Genomic DNA, 12,373 nt, shown 5'->3' with positions numbered 1-12,373 from the left:
TCCACTGGCTGCCCCACCACAGAAAGCACTGAGCTAGGCTGAAACACCAATCAGAAAACCGTTGCCCACTGATTAGCAAAACGCTCAATGTGGATGATCATGACAACATGACAATTATGACAAAGTCATTAAAAAAACTGGCTCATGGGCTCCTGACCATGTCCATTTTTTAAAGTGTTATATGTATAAATGTTTTTTTGTTTTTTGGACCCCCAATAAAATGGTCCGGCCCTTCTGGCATTTGCCAGTATTGCCAGACGGCCAATCCGCCAATGAACGGTAGTTAGAACGTCCATTGAGATATTTAGATAAGTCAGATCGTATCGACTACGATAATTTGCGATAGTAATTCCCCGGCCATTTATATCCTCTCATCCTTATCTTCCTCTTTCTCTCTCCCTCTCTTCTGCCCCTCTCTCTCTCTTGGTCCCCTCCCACCTCCCCATCTCTCCATCTCTCCCAGGTTCTCTATTGATCCCCAGTCAGATCCAGAGGCTCTGTTCCGTATCACCCCGGACAGCGGCCTCATCACCACGGCCATGGAGCTGGACCGTGAGCGCGAACAATGGCACAACATCACCGTCATCGCCACACAGAGAGGTCAGAGGGCACAACTTTGTCATCATTCAGGGCTAGGAGTTTTTCCCGATCACTTGATCTGACCAGGATTAACTCTACACTAGCTATAGTCTACCTTTTCACCCTAGTCATTACACCTATAAACCCTCATAAAATGAAGTCGTAGAGAGCTGAAATACAATACACTCCACTAAGCAGCTTTACTCGATATGTCTTGATGGCTTATATTAGCTACACAGTGCCAGTGGTACTATCAGTAGCAGCACTGTAGTGCCCCAATGCTTCATTCATGGTGATAGTAACAGGGCTTATAGCAATGTTAGCACCGAGTGTGAAATTAGGGGAAATCAATGGAGGGCAACCACCTTGGATGGGAGACAGCAGATCCTAATTAAACTACCATTTCCACCAGCTAAGAAAAATCCCAAATGATCCCCTTAAAGTCATATCAGTTAGTGGTAACACAGTAGTACCAACAGTAGTGGTTAGTGTGGTGACAGTGCTAGTCTTTATTTAGGCAGTGCTACTGGCCGGCGTTGCAGTGGGTCTTCAGTAGTTGTAATGCTGCTGCCAGAGTTGATTAATGAGCTCCATAGAGTAAACCAGACCGTTGGAGGCGGTATCAGTATTGCTAACTGTCTCTTCTCTCAGTGGCCAGAGGCAGCCTCTCTCCTCTGCTCTCACTGCCTGCCACGACACTAGGAGCTCATTGCTTGCAATGTGGACCTAAGGCTTCCGTCCATAACATGGTGTTACTGCTCAGAGTGTGTGAACACAGTCCAAAGAGACTGCCCAAAAATGTGTGTGTGTGTGTGCGCGTGTGTGTGTGTGTGTGTGTGTGTGTGTGTGTGTGTGTGTGTGTGTGTGTGTGTGTGTGTGTGTGTGTGTGTGTGTGTGTGTGTGTGTGTGTGTGTGTGTGTGTGTGTGTGTGTGTGTATATACGGGACTCATGTGAGCAGTCCAAACTATGAGTCAGTGCCTTCCAAAGTGTGTGTGGGTGTGTGAATGCAGTGTGGACTCCGTCCCAATCCATTTAAACTGTGCCCTGATATAACTGCTTTGCATGAATGTCGGCTCTCCTTACGAGCATATTGTCATTGTTTGATGCTGGCGCTTTGAAAAGTCAGTTTGATGTGGAAAGAGAGTGATGCTTCTGCATGGCTTGCTGTTTGGGGTTTTAGGCTGGGTTTCTGTACAGCACTTTGAGGTGTCAGCTGATGTACGAAGATATAAATACATTTGATTTGATGGAGGCCCTAATTCCAACGCTCAATCTTAAAATACAGCAATAACCCCCAGATTCAGCCAGATTGATAAAACATCACATGACAAATGCTATGTTTACTTTAGATTCAAACCAAATCTATTGAAGGCAGCCATGTAGGCTAGGTCACGAGGACACCTTAGCGGATTGATCAGCAGAGTTGAGATGCGTTGGCCACTCTGAGGTCGTGAAATGCTCTCTGTAGTGACACAGATGTCCCTGATTCCTCTCCCCCAGACAACCCCAGCCAAGTGTCCAGAGTGGTGGTGACCATAGAAACGCTGGACCTGAATGACAATGCTCCCGAGCTGGACAGAAAATACACAACAGCCATGTGTGACTCATCAGCCACCGGACAGGTCAGTCAGAGAGAGAGAGTGTGTGTGTGTGTGTGTGTGTGTGTGTGCTGGCGTGCATGTGTAAAAAGTCTTTGAATGTTCTTGTCGATTCCTTCGATCATTTCGTCCACGCTTCCGTCTTTCTGCCTCTATTTCTGTCTTGCTTTTTCCACGTTCCCATGTTGTCTCTGTTCCAGTAATTTGTTGTCTTTGTCCGTCTGTTCCTTCTCTCTGTGTTTGTGTTTATTACCTCTTTTGTGTGCCTGTGTCTTTGTTGTTCTGTCTCACGATCTGTGAATCTACAGGAACCGTCTTGCAGGGAAGTAATCCATCAGCCAACTGTTGTACACTGAACAAAAAGATCAGCGTAACATGTAAAGTGTTGGTCCCATGTTTCATGAGCTGAAATAAAAGATCCCAGAAATGTTCCATACGCACAAAAAGCTTATTTCTCTCAAATTTGGGGCACACATTTCTTTACATCCCTGTTAGTGAGCATTTCTCCTTTGCCAAGATAATCCATCCACCTGACAGGTGTGGCATATCAAGAAACTGATTAATTAAACAGCATGATCATTACACACGTGCACCTTGTGCTGGTGACAATAAAATGCCACTCTAATGCAGTTTTGTTAGACAACACAATGCTAGAGATGTCTCAAGTGTTGAGGGAGAGTGCAATTGGCCTGCTGACTGCAAGAATGTCTACCTGAGCTGTTACCAGATAATGTAATGTTCATTTCTCTACCATAAACTGCCTCCAACGTCATTTTAGAGAATTTGGCAGTACATCCGACCGGCCTCACAACCACAGACCACATGTATGGCGTCGTGTGGGCGAACGGTTTGCTGATGTCAACGTTGTGAAAATAGTGCCCCCCTAGTGGCGGTGGGATTATGGTATGGGCAGGCATAAACTACGGACAATGAACACAACGATGTCAATTTGACATTTCTCATACCGTGATGAGATCCTGAGGCCCGTTCTCGTGCCATCTGCCATCAAGTCATGTTTCAGCATGATAGTGCACGGCCCCATGTTGCAAGGATCTGTACACAATTCCTGGGACCTGAAAATGTCTCAGTTCTTCCATGTAATCATGCTGCTTAAGGCAAATGGTGGTCACACCAGATACTTACTGGTTTTCTGATCCACGCCTCTACCTTTTTTTTAAGGTATCGCTGACCAGCAGATGCATATCTGTATTCCCAGTCATGTGAAATCCATAGATTAGGGCCTAATGAATTTATTTCAATTGACTGATTTCCTTATATGAACTTTAACTTAGTAAAACCTTTGAAATTGTTGCATTTATTTTTGTTCAGTATGTAATGTAATTTTCTAAAGACATTAAAACAGAGAAAATAAAGTTTCTAATGTATAAACCCTTTCAAAATGAGAGCCCTTAGCTACTGCATAACTCAGAAACTTTCTAACATCTTAATCCTGGTCTGAATCACTGCACTAGCACTAATGCACTCTAAAGTCCATTAAAGAGGTATGTTGTATTGCCTGTTCTCCACAGGCAGTATTTTAAGAGAGTCCCAATGGTTTAAACTGAGATAATATTCACTAGATCGAATAAGATAATTTATTTTCTAAGTGCATCTTCACAGTCGGAACCCAGGCTTAGTAGATTGTATACGGAAAGCCAACCCAGTCATTCCCTCCTCTGTTATGGCTAGATATACTTTAATTACTTCCTACTTGGTATTAAAGGTTTTATCTAGCAGTCTGTTTGTTTTGATTAGGTAAATGCTGAACTCTTGCACAGGGATGTGGGCGGTGGTTAAAGGAATGCGTTGTTACAAAGTACTCTTTCTCAATCTCTATTATTTTTTTCTCATATCCCCCTCCTATCTCTTCTACCTCTGCTGCTGTCTATCTTTCTCTTTTCTCTTTCTCTTCTTGCCTGTGTGTCTCTCTCTCTCCGACCTCCCCCTCCCCCATCCTCCCTCCAACCTCCCAATCGTTCCTCCTCTGTGTCTGGTCTCACATTCTCTCTTATCTCTCCCATTCAGGTGGTGCAGGTGTTGCGTGCGATTGATAGAGATGAGGGAGGGAATGACAGCGCTGTCTATTTCAGCATCCCTCCAGAGTCCAGCGTCGCCCTCAACTTCAGCATCAGGGACAGTGGAGGTGTGTATAGTCTCTCTCCTTTCCTTTCTCTACGTCTCTCTCTCACACACGCGTCCCATCTCGCTCCCCCCCCCCCGCTCTGTCTGGCCCCCTCTCTCCCACACACACTCCTCTCCTCCCTCTTCTCTCTCTGTCTCTACCTATCTCCTCTACCATCCATCTCACAGCGTCCGTGCCTTCAAATGTTTACATCTTTTATCCTCCTCCCCTTTTGTTTCCCCTGTTGTTTACCTCTGCCTCTACTCTACATCCATATTTTCCCAATGCTTTCGGACACATCCTCTGAGGGAAGCTGTGGGAAGCTATGGGAATAACGTTATATAGTAGAGATTTCTTTCAATTAAATTCCGTTGTGTTACTTGTGTTTTTTTTACCCCTCTAATGTTGTATTTCCCTCTTTCTCGCTCTCTTCCTCCAGGCCCCACCGCCACCCTGTTGCTCTTGTCGCCCCTGCAGCCCCTCTCCCGCTCGTCCTCCTCCTCCCTCACGCTGCACGTCCCCCTGGTACTAAGGGACGGGACATCTGGCCTGACCTCCACCGGGACGGTCACCGTATCCGTTTGCCCCTGCCTGAGAGGAGGGGCCCGGGCTGGGGAGAAGGAGAGGCAGGAGAGGCAGACGGAGGGAGACTGGGAGTGGGAGAGAGAGACGGTGTGTGTCCCCCAGCAGTCCACCTCTCCTTCCCCTGGGCTTAGCACCGCCGCCCTGCTGGCCATCCTGGCCTGTGTTGCCACTCTGCTCGGTAAATATACTCAATCCTGGTCTCAGAGACCCAGATCCACAGGGTGTGCACTGCAGGCTTTCGTTACAACACACTAGCACACCGTATCCAACCAATCAAGACTTGATGATTAGTTGGTTAGTTATTCTACTGGGGAACACAAACCTAATTTACATCAAATTGCACTGGAATTTTACTGGGAATGACCTCCTGAATGCCGACGTCGTTCCAATTCCAATGTGACTGGGTTAGTACAGTACACAGTGTATCTATGTCTGACTGGCTGTGGCTCTAAGTCAATTACTGATTTTAGCATGCAGGGCAGAGATATGCTATACCAACACTCTAATCTGCCCCTTCCAGTGTTTGTTTACTCTCTCTCTCTCTCTCTCCCTCCCCACCTCCCACCCCCAGCGGTCAGTGCCTTGTCCCTGTCCCTCCGCCGTCAGAAGCGGGACTCTCTGTCCCCCCTGGAGGAGGACGATGTGCGGGAGAACATCATCACCTACGACGACGAGGGTGGGGGTGAGGCCGACACGGCCGCCTTCGACATTGCAGCGCTCCAGAGCGCCCCCCACAGCTCACGCAGGGTATACCGCACCCTGGACAGCAGGAACATGTGAGTGTGTGTTTAATTGAAAGCTGTCCCGGGAAGAAACACAGGCAGACAAAACTCCAGTCCTCAAGAGTTCTCAGGAGTCTCTCTAAGACTGTATTGATCATGGTCTATTACAAACATGGTCTATTGTGCTGTGTGATATATGTCTATGTTATGTTATCCCTCAATGGCATTTGTTTCCGTGTAAAGCTGCTGTAACATATAGTCTAGCCTTGTCACACCCTATCTTCTACCCCCCAGACGCTACTCCCAGCACGTCCAGGACAAAGCCCAGTCTTACAGCTGGGCCCAGAACCCAACCCTGGACCCGGCCTACTCCGGCCCTGGAGGGCCCATGTACGGCCGCCTCTGCTACAGCAGCCATACCTTACCTGTTCTCCGACGTACTCCAGGGAGCCAGTTTGAGCCGGGTCTGGCTGAGCTGGCCTACCGCTTCCCCGGGGGCCAGCCGGACCACTCGTTGGTCATCCAGAATCAGGGGGCCATGGTGGGGGCCCTGGAGCCAGGGGCCGTGTACATAGGCCCAGCTGAAATGAGCAGCAGAGAGAGCAGAGACGGAACGGGCCCGCAGAGCGGGGTTAGCACCTCAGATGGAGGGACACCGCGGACCAATGACAGCCAGGAGAGAGGCGGAGGGGGAGCTATGAGCAACTGTACAGAGAACAGCAGCGAGCAGCAGAGCCAAAGTCAGGACTCAGTGGACATGGTAAGAGACAGACACTGTATATCACAATCAGTGAATAAATGTTAGCATTTGGTATGCTTAGTGCACTGCTGATTAAACAGGGTTCTGAGGGGAGATGATGATGAATATGTATGGTTTTTTATTTGATATATTTTGATTTAAAGAAGCTTTCTGGCCTTTCCTTTTTTAACGTTTTGTCTCTTGATTTTCTCCTCCTTCTTCATCCTCCTCTCACAGTGCACTATTAGCTCTTTCTAGTGCTCAATTAACCTCTGCTGCTTCTCTTACCTTCTCAACTCTGTTTCTCTTTCACTCTGCATCTTGCGCGCTGTCTGTCTATTCTTCTTCTGTCTCTCTGCCTTTTTGCTTTCTTCCTTCACGGCATCTCCTCTCTCTCCCTCATCTTCCTTATCTCCCTGTTTCTTTCTTTTGGCCTTTTACTTACGCTCCGGCTATCTGCTTTAATTATTTCTCCAATTCATCTCTCCATTCGTTCCCTTACAATTCTCTCTCCTCTCAACCGCAATATCACATCTTGTTCTCCTTTATCTTCTACTTCCACTTAACAGCGCCGTTCCCTTGCCCTGCCCCTGTCCCTGACTGACCCTCCTCCTCCTCCCCGTCCCCTGCAGGTCCAGTCTGAGACCCTCCCCCGGGAGAGGGAGCACAGCCTGGTCCTGACCCGCTCTGGCTCCGTGGTTGGTCAGGGAGGTGCCTGGGTGTGTGACTCGGCCACCCTGCCCATGGCGGGCCGCAGAGCCTCCCGCGCAGGCCTCTCCCCCAAACGCTCCGGCTTAGCTGAAGGAGGTTCCTCTGGTGGTGGAGGTGGAGGCCCTGGGGCGAACGGCCCAGACAGCAAGTCTCAGCAGTCAGCCGCCCGCAACTACACCAGTGTCCTGCAGGGGGAGGCAGCGGGACAGAGGCAGGACTACCCTGGGAGCATGGGGAGGGGAGGGCTGGAGATTGGCAGCAACTTTGTGGTGGCCAGGCCGGACAGGGAGGGCGGAGGGATATCTCTGACTGGCACTTCTTGCGGGGGGATGTACCCAGAAGGGTTCATGGCTGACTGGCGGGACAGGGTGGGTATTGGGGCATACATTTTAGGAAGAAGGGATATGACCCCCCAGATGCTGCCCTTCCCAGGGCAGCCCAGGGGTGCATATGGGGGCATCATGGGGTACGGGGCAGGGTGGGTCCCAGGGATAGAGGCAGGGAGAGGGGGTCCAGTACCAGGTGGTCACTCCTTGGCCCTCAGGGTGGGTGAGTTCCTCCGCCTTCGTCTGGCTCAGGTCACCTTTGACCCCTCGCAGCCTCCCTATGATTCAGTGCAGGTGTACGGGCTGGAGGGCACAGGGTCACGTGCAGGCTCACTCAGTTCGCTGGAGAGTGAGGGAGAGAAGGATGCAGAGAAGGAGGAGTGGGGAGGAGGACTGGAGGAGTGGGGTCCACAATTTCAGGAGCTAGCCAAGCTGTTCCGAGATAGGGAGAAAGAAAAACAAGAGGAGACAGAGAAGGATGGGGAGGGAGGGGTAGAGAACAACAAAAAAGAGGCTGAAAAAGAGGAGGGGCAGAAAGAGGAGCAGTCTGGAGATGAGGGGAAAGACAGAGAGGGAGAAGAGAAAAAATGAGAGAGAATGAGGGGAGGGTGGAAGAATGATTAAAAGGCAAGCAGAGTTAGAATAATGGGAAGAGAAGTTAACGGAGAGAGAGATGAAGAGGGAGAATAATAAAAAGAGACAGATAAAAATGAGCCCAGGGAAGCAAGGGCAGGGGAGGGAGTGATTGATGTAATTTAAAGCAATAAGTGGTGAAAGGCTGATACGTGTGAGCACAGATACTGAGACAATGTGCATGATGTTTCTCCACTAAGCAGCAACAATTTGTTAAGTGGTCTGGACAAAGAGAAACAACTTAAACATCCGAGACAGGATTTTCATTCAGCTCTACATCTATAGAAATAGAAAGAGGAGAGAGGGAGTGAGCGAATGTGTTTCTTTGTTTGCGTGTGTGTGGGATGAGGGTGTGTATGTGAGAGAGAGAAATTGGAAACAAATTATTATTATTTTATTTATTTTTTTGGGGGGGGGGGGGTGCAAGCAAGACAATACATTCAACAAGGAAGTATGGAAAATTAGGGTACCACACGGAGGAGAAGGGGATATAAGATGACCAAGACAGAGGGATAGAGAAGAAAGACAAAGAAGGAGAGAGAGAGAGAGAGAGAGAGGGGAAGAGAGATGATTGTGCAGAAACTGTTGCATTCACACCGTCCGCAGAGGCAGAAAAGTGAATAATTCAACTCACGACTTCATTCCAAATAAAAAACGATGAATCATTTAAATCGCTGAAAAAGTCGTATCACTGGAAAATACACATGTGAGAAGAAAAAAAGGGATATGATATTCCCAGGCTTAGCTGAGTGTCGTTGTGTTTACAAACACAGGCTAGACATTTTTAAAAAAAACACGTTTATTTTTTTTTTGTGAAGCTTGCATTCAATTGCCACACTCTATTGCACAGAAAAGCTACCATTCCCCCTGTCACAAGGGGATTTATGGCTGAATTAAGATGAAATTGTCAACCCTGTCACGGTCAACCCTGTTACCGTCAAACGTGTTACTTTATTTGGAACTTAATAGGCACTTACTATATATGTTTTTTTTTCATTAACCTCTTGAGATGGGAAAACATTTTTTTTTTCAAGATGAAAAAAATTCTGTAATTAGGTGGAATCAAAGTTTATTATGACCAAGTTATACTTCTCAAAAGGCACCGAATTGATGGAACGACCCACAACACCCACACACACTAAAGACTCATTTGTGTTATCAGGCATTGATTGTATAATAAATCACGAAAGCAAAAGTATTAACAAGATGCATTGAATCTATGTATGAATCTAAGAAATCTCTTCTAAATCGATTATTTTACTGTATGTAGGGAGGAGAGGAGAGACATGACTATTTTTTATGCAAAACCTCCATCTACTCAATCAACATGTCTTGAGGACCAAGTCTGCATGATTTGAGCACAATCTCAACCAATCTCAACCGCCTATTCACACTCTGAAAACTCTTAACCGTCCAATCCGTAACTTCCATTTATCAGTGAAGAGTGTCAGAATGAAAACCAGCAGGCCCAGCGAACAGAAACAACTGGGCCCCGTAATGGTCAAAGGTTAGAGGTCAATTTAAGAATGAGCTGGGATTTCAGCTGGAATGCACTTTTATACTGTGTGGCGTTCAATACTAGACTATGAATAATGTCAGATCAAGTTTTTTTTTAAGAAGATGTCTATGGACGATAACTACTGTTCTACTGTATGTGAATGCATTTGTAAATATCAGTGAATATCCTTGTTAAAAGAGAAGATAATTGTCACAACAAAAAAAATCTAAGTGGAAAAACTGTCACGTTTGAACAGAGCACTGTTGGGACAACTTAGACCTGGCCTAGATTAATATTTCAACCAGACTGGACTTGATTTACCTGACCCTGAACTAAACTGGCACGATGTACTTTACATTAGGACAGACCAGAATATCGTGTGCCTGACACAACATTCTTGTGGAAAAGCAAAGTATTCAAATAGGTCTTTAACCTGGCAAAAAGTGTTATGCGGAACATGAGCACTCGATTACTTGTGAGGTACTCTGCTTCACTAGCCATGTATCTGACAAGAACTAGAAGCCCGGCGTGCAAGGTTATGTGAGGTAGCTTTCTTAAAGCCAGCATTTCGATTAATACCGTTTCCGTTGAAAACCATTTAACTGGACCATGAAAACTGCCCGATGCTGTATTCTATTCTCCAATGCAATTGTCACAACCCGTTCGCTGAATTGACTGGAGCTGTAATGGAACCGACCCCAAAGAATACATATAGTGTCCCCGAGGCAGCAAAAAGAGACTCCTGTCAGCTCAGACTTTATGTGCCGTGCCCAAAAGTTGTGCACTGTTAACTTAACATTGGCTCAGATTGTGACAAACCCCTAGTGAAAAGAGAAAGTCGGCACAATCACCACAAGAGTCCACAATCACACTGTGTCCCTGTGTAAGGTCCTGTTGAAATACTTTTAAAAACGCGCCCTTCATCTCTCACTGATCTGACAAGTCAAAGCGATGGAAGGGAACCCTTCCTTTTTCACCTCTCAAATTGGGTTTAGATCCGTGATTATTACTTCGAGGATGGGCGGAAGCAGGGATGCGTTTTGCATGTATTCAAATCGGGCCAAAGACTTGACTGGACCCTGCCAGGACTACTGTCGTAGTGCACAATCTCTGGGGGAGGAGAGGGGAGCGGGACCCTGGAGAATGGTCTGACCAGGCTTGGTCAAACTCCAGCCCTGATATGGCTAGCCTCCTTAGTATTGTATAGGCTCGGCACCATAGTGGAGGCTATATAGAGCAGGGTTATTCAACTCTTACCCTACGAGGTCCGGAACCTGCTGGTTTTCTGTTCTATCTGATAATTAATTGCCCAGGTCTACATTAGTCCCTGATTAGAGGGGAACAATGAAAAACACAGTGGAACTGGCTTAGAGGTCCAGAGTTGAGTTTGAGGACTATAGAGGTTAGCCATACCAGGGCTAGTCAAGCCCTATTCACAGGGAATAACCACATACACCTGTAAAACACCCTCACATACACTGTGGAATATGTTATGTAGTTCACACCTATAAATATAGATAATGTAATATATGTGTGTGTCGTAATTATAAACGGATTGGTGCCTCATCTACTGTGACATAATGACTTCTGTCCCCGGAAACATGGTTAGCCAGCGCCGATTGGCTCTTGGTGTTTTGCTTGTGCTGATTGGTCTAAATCAGAGTGATGCTCCAGCTGATTGATCTGTAGTTGGCGAGGCCTTGGCTTGCAGTGCCGCCGTCACTTAACTACTTGATTGAACTGATTATGTCACCTCCGGAGGAAAGGAATCGAAACACCAAATTGGTCCAATCAAAGGCATGATTAGTTGAATCAGTCGCCTCCTGTCGCAGGGGCACTCCAGGACCGGGGGTTTCCTATTCCTGGTCAACCCCCCCCCCCCCCCCCCCCCTCACTTTAGTCAGAGAGGAAAGTGAGATTGTCAGGAGATTTATCAAACCATTTACCCACGCAATTAAATGCAAATGAAAATACACTGCATTTAATGACAGGTCCTGACATGCTTTACATGTAGTGTTTCAGGGGTGTGTGGTTGTATTCTGTGTGTGTTCTGGAGGGTAGAAGGTCATGAACTTTGAACGCCACCAGACGACCCCAGGTTCAGTCTCCCTTTTGGGACTTCATCACTCCTGCACGATGTTGATCAAATTCCAAGATGGCGTGCTGAATAAAGTAAATGTATTTATTATGTTGTATTTTTCCTTTTCTTTTTTGTAAATTTGAATAAAAAATCATATGTTTTAAAGAGATGTCACACTTGGCAGGTGGTCTTTTCTTATTGGTCTCTCCAATGAAACAATCTCACTAATCAATTGTGTGCTACGTTTGAATGTTGTGTGTGTGTGTGTGTGTGTGTGTACGCGTACACGTAGGTGTGTGGGTGGGTTACCCACGTAAAACAAATACTGCAGCTTGCTATAGAATACTATAGTACTTACTATAGAATTCTATATAATTATGTAGTAAACTGTATTATACTGTAGAATCTTATACTCCACACTAGTATCGCTTGATCATGTAGTGCTTAAAATAGACTTTTGCACACTGTACTATCCCTTGAGAATTGTGTAGTATACTGGAGAGTAATACACACTGTAGTAGTATCCCTCGATTGTGTCGTATACTATACACTGTCATTTAGTTTATTTAACCTTAACCTTATTTTAACGGGAGACATATTGTAACGTATACGCTAGGAGTCAGGAAGCAGGTGCAGAAGGTGAGTTTAATAATGAGAATAAGCAGATAAACAAAACAGAAGAAGCGTACCGAACGTGAACAAAACCAACACTGCCTGAAGACTGAAGCTACAGGGATAAATAAAGGGGAAGTAATCAAGGTAATGATGAAGTCCAGTTG

The 12,373-nt window shown here is 46.4% G+C and overlaps 1 protein-coding gene across 2 annotated transcripts in view; it reads left to right on the top strand.

Annotated features, from left to right (window-relative positions):
* The window catches only part of cdh24b (cadherin 24, type 2b), a 136,190-nt gene extending 124,427 nt beyond the window's left edge, over positions 1-11,763 (top strand). Inside the window, exons 8-14 of one of the 2 annotated variants that reach the window (XM_036966293.2) lie at positions 464-600; positions 2,081-2,202; positions 4,204-4,321; positions 4,740-5,063; positions 5,457-5,661; positions 5,902-6,367; positions 6,979-11,763. In XM_036966293.2, coding sequence (XP_036822188.2) covers positions 464-600; positions 2,081-2,202; positions 4,204-4,321; positions 4,740-5,063; positions 5,457-5,661; positions 5,902-6,367; positions 6,979-7,974 — 2,368 coding nt within the window. In that variant the 3' untranslated portion in view covers positions 7,975-11,763. Of the gene's footprint in view, positions 1-463; positions 601-2,080; positions 2,203-4,203; positions 4,322-4,739; positions 5,064-5,456; positions 5,662-5,901; positions 6,368-6,583 lie in introns of both variants that reach the window. The other variant, XM_036966297.2, reaches the window with a different exon arrangement.
* The last annotated feature ends 610 nt before the right edge of the window (positions 11,764-12,373 follow it).

This window comes from Oncorhynchus mykiss, chromosome 28, assembly GCF_057628025.1.
Source record: "Oncorhynchus mykiss isolate SJ-2025 chromosome 28, ASM5762802v1, whole genome shotgun sequence".
In the NCBI taxonomy this organism is placed as follows: Eukaryota; Metazoa; Chordata; class Actinopteri; order Salmoniformes; family Salmonidae; genus Oncorhynchus; species Oncorhynchus mykiss.
This window is presented reverse-complemented; position numbering and strand designations above follow the sequence as displayed.